Source organism: Siphateles boraxobius, unplaced genomic scaffold, assembly GCF_051911475.1.
Source record: "Siphateles boraxobius isolate OS27281-9 unplaced genomic scaffold, OSU_SipBor_1 14, whole genome shotgun sequence".
NCBI lineage: Eukaryota > Metazoa > Chordata > Actinopteri > Cypriniformes > Leuciscidae > Siphateles > Siphateles boraxobius.
In genome coordinates this window covers 242501-252500 of record NW_027508744.1, presented here as the reverse complement: position 1 = coordinate 252500, position 10000 = coordinate 242501, and the positions used below count along the sequence as shown (strand labels likewise).

At 39.9% G+C, this 10000-nt stretch overlaps 1 protein-coding gene across 2 annotated transcripts in view; it reads right to left on the bottom strand.

Moving 5' to 3' along the window:
- Positions 1–10000, bottom strand: part of akap9 (A kinase (PRKA) anchor protein 9) — a 134001-nt gene that overhangs the window by 69772 nt on the left and 54229 nt on the right. The window contains exons 17-18 of one of the 2 annotated variants that reach the window (XM_077230145.1): positions 7288–7505; positions 2165–2431 (exon numbers count right to left, since the gene is read on the bottom strand). In XM_077230145.1, coding sequence (XP_077086260.1) covers positions 2165–2431; positions 7288–7505 — 485 coding nt within the window. The remainder of the gene's footprint in view (positions 1–2164; positions 2432–7287; positions 7506–10000) is intronic. The other variant, XM_077230146.1, reaches the window with a different exon arrangement.

The window sequence follows — 10000 nt, the reverse complement described above, 5'->3', positions numbered from 1 at the left end:
TTTTCAGAATAAAGCCAGAATATTGACCTTACAATAAAAGTGATTGGCACATACACACTACTGTTCATAAGTTAGGGGTCAGTAGGATTTAAGAAAAGGATATTAATCATACTTCTAATCAGCAAGAACGCATTAAATTGATCAAAAGTGACAGTAAAGACATTTATAATGTTACAGAAGATTCTGTTTCAAATAAACGCTGTTCTTTTGAACTTTCTATTCATCAAAGAATCCTGAAAAACAAACATGTACCATCAGTTTCCACACACATATGAACACTGATAATAATCATAAATGTTTCTTGAGCATCAAATCATCATATTATACTGATTTCTGAAGGATCATGTGACACTGAAGACTGGAGTTGAACACAGGAATAAATTACACTTCACTGTATATTCACATTAGCGGTGCAACGGTTCGGTTAGTATCACGGTTTTCGGTTCAGGCTTTCGGTATAATCTTATATAATCTAATAAAATAAAGAAAATAAGAACAAATTATCAAACTACGAGTAAAAGCACAAATATACAACAGAGCAAAGATACCAATAAAATATACTGTGCTTGTCAGGTTTTTCAGGTAGGCTCACATTAGTTTCAAGGTACAGAAATTGAATAAAACTAATCATATGTAAAATAACATTGCATATTTTGCTGTATGAATTAAAGATTTATCCTTATTAAATTTACAAAAGCTATTCAATCCAGAGCTGTGAGTGATGTACTTGATTTTTGTTGTTTCATTAACATTAAAAACAGACGACAGGAATATTAGGCTGCTGTCACTTTAAGACATAATGCACAGAATAAGTTTTCAGTGTTGGCTCCTAAACTCGGGAATAGTTATAATAATTTGCATATTAGAACTGCCTCCACTGTGGTATCTTTTAAATCCCTTTTAAAAACTCATCTTTTTTCTCTGGCTTTTCTGTCGAAATCTAATTGCTGATATGTTGGTAGCTTGTTTGTTTTGTGAGAGTTGTTAGAAATATGTATTGCTTTGTATAGATGTTCTGTACATTTGCCCTTGGCATGTTTTCAAAAATTGTACAGCGCATTGGTCAACTACCCGTTGTTTTTAATTGTGCTTTATAAATAAATTACCTTCCCTTACCTAAGTGACACTGAACACATGCGTTCTGTCTGGACCGTATCACTGAAGGTGCAACAGTGTGTGTGTGTGTGTGTGTGTGTGTGTGTGTGTGTGTGTGTGTGTGTGTGTGTGTGTGTGTGTGTGTGTGTGTGTGTGTGTGTGTGTGTGTGTGTCTGTTAGCATGCTCATCAAGATGGACATGTGGACAGAACTTGTGTGTGAATCTGTCCATTCAAATGCAAGGCTTGAAAGAGATATCAATAATTATTTGTGCGCTGTCTGAGACAGACACACACACACACACACACACACACACAGCTGATGCAGTGATGATGACAGCGTAAATGACCGGTCATGTTCGAGCATTGGGCACTCGCACTGAACAACGTTTACAAAGAGTGACGTTTTGTTTGCGTTTTGTTGGCTATTGCTGCTGTGATGTATTCTGGGAAGCCAGCGTGAGCATCATCCACAGGAACATTAGCGGAACCGTCTGTTTCACGCGCTGTTATTTTCAACGAACCAGATCATAGATGCGTCATCAGATTTGAGATCAAGCGTCCCGGACCGGTGGAGAACGCTACAGGCCTGATCCACACAGAAAACAGCTGTTTTACACTGGAATAATACTTCACTATTTTTAGTGTTTCTGATCTGATAAACGCAGCCCTGGTGAGCAGAAGAGGTCTCAGACTCTGACAGGTGCTGTACACGGTTGTTGAGTTTTAATGCTCTGATCTACAAGTGCAAAAGCCAGATCTTCCTATAGTACTCTCTGATTGCTTGATGTGGTTGAAGAGCGAAAAGCTTCAACAAAAGGACTTTATAAAAACACGACAGTGAGACTGATCTCGTGTTACACACACAAAACACTTCATACACACAGAAACACACCCTGGAATCTCATTACACTCCGTGTCAACGTGTACAAAAGCTCTTATCTATGAATATAGGCACTGCACGTCTATAAAACCTTCCTCCGCATGATTCTCAAAGGTCGAACTCGATCTCCCGGTGACCTCCGGATCCTCACACACACACACACACACACACACACACACACACTTACTGTATACGGAGGAGTGGGAAGCGAGATCTTGGAGACGACTTTGAGCAGGTGTCCGTTGTCGCGCCGGTTGACGTGTGAGATCTGTGTGTGGACCACTACGGCGTTCTTCTCGTGGAGCAGGTGGGAGAGCGGGAAGGGTCTCGGGAGCGGGATTCGAGACTCAACCTCGTAAATATCCTGATCCTGACTGTCCAGCCAGCTGTCCTTCACAAAGTGGGAATCCCAAAACGTCCGATAGGAATCCATCGCGGCGATCTTCTCGTGATCCTAAAGCAGAGACGTTTGAGGCTAATCGTCAAGCGACGGGCGAGTGTGTGACGGAAGAGTCTCCGTGTTGGTAAACACACACGAGAGATTTCGCATGGCCGGTCAAATCCCCAAAAAATCCCAGTGATTTTAGAGAGCTGTGTCTAAAGTAAAGCAAAAACTAAAATCCAGAAAAAAATCCCAGTGATTTTAGAGAGCATAGACTAAAGGAAAGCAAACCTCAAATCCCGAAATATCCCAGTTATTAAATATCCCAGTTATTTTAGAGAGCTCTGACTAAAGGAAAGCAAACCTCAAATCCCGAAATATCCCAGTGATTTTAGAGAGCTCTGACTAAAGGAAAGCAAAAGTCAAAGCAACCTGTAGCCAAGATATCCGAACAGGAGAGTTGTAAAAACCCCAGGACTCTCTCGTTCACTTTCCCTCGGTTACTCCTGCTGGAAACTCATTAACAATTCCATGCTTCCGTGGCAACCATCCGCTGGGAAAAGGCAGGGCCTCATTAGCAAGTGAGAACAGAGAATAGCAGCGCTCCGGGGGGAGATGTCTCTCTCTCTCTCTCTCTCTCTGTCTCTCTCTCTCTCTGTCTCTCTCTCTCTGTCTCTCTCTCTCTGTCTCTCTCTCTGTCTCTCTCTCTCTTCTCTCTCTCTCTCTCTCTCTCTCTCTCTGTCTCTCTCTCTCTCTCTCTCTCTCTCTCTCGTCTCTCTCTCTCTCTCTCTCTCTCTCTCTCTCTGTCTCTGTCTCTCTCTCTCTCTCTCTCTGTCTCTCTCTCTTCTCTCTCTCTCTCTCTCTCTCTCTCTCTCTCTCTCTCTCCTCTGTCTCTCTCTCTCTCTCTGTCTCCTCTCTCTCTCTCTCTGCTCTCTCTCTCTCTCTCTGTCTCTCTCTCTCTCTCTGTCTCTCTCTCTCTCTCTCTCTCTCTCTCTCTCTGTCTCTCTTCTCTCTCTCTCTCTCTGTCTCTCTCTCTCTCTCTCTGTCTCTCTGTCTCTCTCTCTCTCTATGTCTCTCTGTCGATCTCACTTCCTTATTAGTGAACATGTGTGAGAGACGTCAGTGAAGGCGGAGTCACACGGCCTGCAGGTGAGTGAACACACACACACACACACCCTTCCGGAGCCTGTCCGACCAGATTCCTGCTCCTCATAACTGAGAACGAGACCTTTAAACGCTTATAAATCATGAATGTGGTGTTTTTGTTTCGTTCGAGTAATTATTTTCTCTTCAGTCTCCCTGATAACTACATTATTGATTAACTCCTCCTTCCCACACGCCGCCTCGACACGAGTCTTCAGTCCTCAACAAGCCATTACATGATTAACTCCACGGATCCAGTCGTGAAGAGCCCGACCGCGAGTGCTAAACAGCCTCGTCTCCTCAAACACTCAAACACTCAAACACACACTCCCGCTGGAGTCATGTGCCCCATCAGACGGTGCCGGGATCTACAGGTGTTTATTACTGCTTCACAGAAGAATGGCTCCGATGAGGGTTTGTTTAATCTTTTAGATGCAAAAGGAAGCTATACATTTGTATGTATAAAGTTTATACATACAACACTTTATACTGTGAAAAGTAAATATACATAAATATTATTTGGTAACTTTCTACTCACTATAGTACTGAACTGTGTATTGTATGTTATTTGTTTATTTTAATCAATGTTTTATTATTTTTACTTATTTTTAATGTAACTTTTATAATGATTTTTTTTGTTGCTTTTATTGATTATTTTATTTATTTATTAATAACAAAATGTATATCTAATATGTTATTTATGTTATTAATTTATTTATATCAAATTTGTATTTAAATCAATTTTTATTATTTTATTTTATTAATTTACTAACCTAAACAATTATTTTATCATTAAAATCATTGTTCTTTTCAATCTATATTATTTTATTAATCCATTATTTATCTATACATTTAATAACTATAGCACTGTATATTATTTATTTGTTGATTTTAATCTAATTGTATTATTTATTTAATTAAATTACTAATATAAAATGTTTATTTTAATCTGTTATTTGTTAATATATGTTATTTATTTTAATCTATACTCATTTATTTATATTAAATTTGTATTTTAATCTATTTTTTTATTCATTTTATTATTGTTGTTATTTATTTATTTAAATCAAATTATTTATTTTTGCAGTTTTTACACTGGTTTTCTCTAAACATTTCCACAAATCTCAGTTTGAATCGCACATTCTCCATGTACTCAGTTGCTCACATTTCAAGTCGAACAGGATCTGATCCGATCTTTAAATCTGAGGTATAAAATATCAATATCACCAAATTCAGCAGTCAAGATATTAATCTCTGGCAGGAAGTGATGATCAACATAAACTATTGGGAAAGAGGGTTTCGCTTTACTTCACACACACACACACACACAGCTTTACGCATGTTACACTGCTGCCACGGAGACCAAAGCATTATGCAAATCAGCTGGTATCTAGAGAGCGGAGGCTCCGCCCACTGTGTCCTGTGAGCATTAGCTTGAGCACTGATGCATCATGGGAAGCGTTCGTTCATCTGATATAACCAGCAGTGTTAGTTAATGATCCAAAGACAATGTGTTTAACCAACATCTACGCTCTAACCATGACCTGATCCTGCTTCAGAAACAGCCAGCAGCACTCAAACTATTACAATACACATTTCATTTAATATTCAACAATATTATTGATCTCCTGCACTGACATCATTATATGAGAACTGAACTGAGCTGGACGATGACATCACGGTATATAAATGAACTAAATTAATAACTTTTTTACAATAAAAATGAACCATCACTGAACTTCCTTAAGCCGGACTGTGACGCTATTTTCTTCTAGAAACAAACTTTGCTGCATTATTTTCCTGTTATCTCTGTAAAGCTGCTTTGAAACGATCTGTGTTGTAAAAAGCGCTGTATAAATATTGGTGACTTGACTGACAATTACTTCTATTTTTAAATATGTTGAAAGAGTCTCTTCTGTTGGCTGCATTTATTTGATCAAAAACACAGTAAAAACTGTGAAATATTACTCAAATGTAAAACGGCAGTTTTCTATGTGAATATTACAGTAAAAAGCAGAATTTTCACTCCAGTCTTCAGTGTCACATTCAGAAATCATTCTAATATGCTGATTTGAACGGTTCACAGTTGTGTCTGGTGATGTGCGGATCGAAACTAAAGTATCGATATTTACGATCCCAACGTTTCCTGCTCTATCGATTCTCATATAAAAAGATCGATATTTAAACTCAGTAATTTGGAGTGAGTGTTTATGTCATCATAAGTAACTTGGTGTCACCAGAAAAGTCTAGTTATATCCGGTTAGGGGAAGGAACTACTCCTTCCGCCGGTCTGTGACGGAGCCGGCCGCTGCAGACCTTTATTTACATTTCCCGCAACGAAGACTGCAGAGTGACTATGGCGGAGCGCAAAAGGAGTCATGTCTGGCTGTATTTTAGCTGTAAACACAGCAGTGACGCTGTGTGTGATGTGTGTGGAAAGTAGGGCTTGCGCAGACTAGTCGAGTAGTCGAGAGATCAACTACTTTAACCACTAGTCGACGCTGTCGATTACTCGAGCGTGAACCATAAATCAATTCAAAATGGCGAACGTCACCAGCAGACACACACATCAGTATTTCATCAAGATGACAAAAACATGTAATTTGCCAACTCTGTAAGGGGACGTTCACATATCGCGACTAAAAACGCATGGAAAGCGCGCATGAAAGCGTTCTCCTTTCCAAAAGCGCGTGCGCTCCCATGGCGTCTGTCGTTGCTATGCAACCATGAACTGCACTCTCCATGATGACGAGGAAGTCTCAGCAAAGGATGAATTGATTTCTAACCCTAGCATTAGCTTTACTACTAGATATATTTATAGAGATGAGCAATAAAAAGCCGCCCTGTACAGCTATGATCAGCTGTTCGGCCGAGCTCTCGACAGAAAGGCCGAAGCTGATCGGTTGGTTTTTGTCACGTGACCTGCGGCGCGCTTGCGGCATTCTGAAAAGTTGAGATGCGGTGCGTGTCCACTGGCACGGAGCGAGCGTAGCGGACAGACAGATCGGTGAATGACGTCAAACTACCGCGATCTGTCTGTGAAGAAGAATTTAGGCTATTTATAAGAACTATTTCATGTCTTTTCATTTACAGAAGCATGAACCACGAGTAGTCGAGTAACTCGAGTTTTGTTTTGATAAGCAAAAATCAGTAGTCGTCCAACCCCTAGTGGAAAGACAGGGAAATACAGTGGTAACACTACAAACCTCACTAAACATCTGAGATTAAGTCACGAGAGTGAATGTGATGATATAATGAAGCGGCGGTCTGAGGAGGAGCTCCAGGGCGAGAAGCAGCAAGGTGATAGGGCAAGACATTTGGCAGCAGCAGAAGTTATCCCGGTACAGAGAGATAGCGGGATAGTCACGTTATCACTGACTGTGGGAAAGTTACGTCTGTTAAGGCTTTAGTTTTTTAGTGTTAAAGAGTTCCCCCGGAATCCCAGCATTCTTACAACAAGCTAACAGAAAGCAGTTTGTTCAAATAGAAGATTCCAGTGAAACATGAAGTTAGCCTAATGAAATAAATGCAGCAATGAGTCGCTTTCCCGAGATCAGTGCTAAGAGTGTATTGAGAGAGGCTGCACAGAGTAGTTTATTGTCTTGTCATTATGCAGCTATAATTTGGAATTGCTAAGCCTACTTTTTACTTTACTTTATGCTAGTTGTCACATCACACTACAAATAAAATAAGTAAAAAGTATTGGTATGGGTATCGGCAATACCAGCCTGGGTAATTAAGTGGTATCACACATCACTAGTTTTGTCTCCCTGTGCTTGCCGTACCTGAGTGCTGGTGTCAGTGATGGCAATGAGCAGCTTCTCTACGGCGCTCTGCAAGCGTGAGCTGATGCTCATCAGAAACTCCTCGCTCTCCAGCTGGAGCTCCGCCCCCTGTCGCTGAAGCCCCGCCCCCGAGTCCAGAAGCCCCGCCCCCGGGATCTTCAGCGGCGTCTCCAGCTCTTCATCGGTCTCTGCTGAAAACATGCTGACGTCATCAGCGTCTGTGTGCGGGACAGAAGAGATTCGCTGGTTCACTGATGACATCATAATAATGAGTAATTGAGCTGTTCGTCTTAATGCTGCTTTCTGTCGTTCTCTTTAGAATCAGGCAAAATATTACAGAAATAAATGACAGAAGTTATGCATCCTAAACAGGCCCGGATTGAAATGACCTTTGAAAAGGCCTTTATAACTTAAAGGTCCACTAAAGTGCCTTGAAACGCGCAGCTTTGTTTGATGCGTTGGCGTAATTTCCACTGAAACAGGAAGCTATGGCTCCTCCCCCTTTTCAAATAGCCAATAGCGTTTAGTTTCCCTCACAGACTGACAGCACCATGGAAGCGAATCCGAGCGCTGGTGATACGCTGGCAAATTCTTGCCATTTCATTCTTAAACAAGCTGGAACAAGCTGGAAAACGTAATAAAACAACCGAACGCACATCTCTAACCAGTGGCGTAATTCTGTATTAAAAAAGCAGGTGGGACAGGTGTGTGTTTTTGCTTTTATTGTTTATTTATTTATAAAAAAAATTATATCTAATATTTGTTATTTATTTTATTATTTTATTTAATAAAAAATAAAAACCTCCCTGGGGGTGGGGGGGGGGGGGGTTTGCTTGCTATGCAATGCTAAATCAGATATATGTACAATATATGTGTACAATAATTTTTTTTGAGAAAACATAGTACACTGGGTTTAATTTGTCGTTTAGTGAGATCTACTGATATATATTACACGTGAATAAATGCCGAGATCCGCCAAACGTTCTTGTGCACTTTAATGGTCCAGTGGCAGAGCTTTCGCCAAGCGTGTCAGCTGTTCTGGGTTCTAATCCGCACTCGTATAGTTCATCTTTTCACATCAAAACCGAATATGTTCATCAGTAGTTCTAAATGAAGCACGGACACGTTTGTGTGCAGTTTGTTTTTTGATTGTTTTAACTTATTTAACAAACAAACAAAATTAAAGCTCTGCTAGTTACCTAGAGATGTATTATTTATTTGTATTAGGTACATTAGGCTTTGGCCAGGTAGTGTTTATAGCATAGGGGGCGGAGCTTGATGTGATGGACAGTCCGCGGTGACGTCATACAAATCCGTGATCCATTTCAGCGTAAGTGAGGGACTGTAAGTTTTTTATGCTTATATCTCGTAAATGCTAATTTTGTCATTGTTTTGGAGCACACCAGATCATTCATAACCTTAAGGCTAACATATTCATACTGAAAGCTAAAAAAAAACGTACATTGTGATTTCAGGGGGCCTTTAAACACGCTATAGATCGACTAGGCAGACATCGCTAATAAAGCATGATGTGTTTTGCTAATGATGTTTTTTGTGAGACATAACAGACAGCAGAAGAGTGGATGAAATCACAGACAGAGAGTTCTGGGTGTCGAGTTACAGGAGTAGTCGATCACATGATACGAGACGTCCCTTAACACACCCAAACACTGGTCACATGACCTCGCCTCAACAGTACACAAAACATCTCTATGCAAAGACAATGAGTCAACAGAAAGGGACAAACGAGACAGACAGGATCTGATGTGGCTTCTACATATCAATTAAACGGTCCTGTCATCTGTTATTAACCCTAGCGCTGTGACTTCAGTGTCACGTCCTTCTAAATCCTTACTAAACCACACGACAACATTTCAGCTGAAAACACAAATAGTCCATGTGTGACTGACATTTATTGAAGTGACTGGAAGTGAAGTCATTGTTGATTGTAAGACCCTGATGATTTCAAATTAAATAAAGTAGGGCTGGGAATCTTATGGAATTATGAATCAAATTTCAATTCGATATATGCATAGATTTAAAATCGATGTTAAAATCTAAAATCAAATCTACGCAATATACTGAATTGAAATTTGATTCAAAAATCGAGAATCGAACAGCAAAGAAATGAACAGCAGCTTCTGTTAGTCCCAATCGAGCTTAACCTTATTTAGTTTAATTATACACACCTCATAACTGCGTTCATTTAATATAGAGTTCATATTCGCCTCTCACGGCGTGAGCTCACGCTTTATGCATCATTAAAATGAGTGAGCATCAAGTCGACAGACATATCTATGAAAGGAAGTGGCCAGCATCTGACACTTAATCCATTAATACTAACACTTTATCTTCTATTTTATGTCTATTATCTTTATTAATATTGTATAAAATAATTGCATATTGATGTCCTATTGTTAGTTTCACTGCTGCTATTGCTCTCATTTGTAAGTCGCTTCGGATAAAAGCGTCTGCTAAATGAATAAATGTAAATGTTTCCCAAAAGCATCGCAAGCCTAAATTGATTGGTGATAATCGTTCTACGATCAACTTAAACTTACGAAACGCAGCCCTGATCAGTGATCGATCGCCTGGAGTCAGACATATATAATACGGGTCACTGCATTCTCAATATGTATTACTTTAGCCTCAGACACAGGACATGTTCATTCCCTTGTATTTGTTCGTTACCACAGAAAACCGCTTGCGTGTC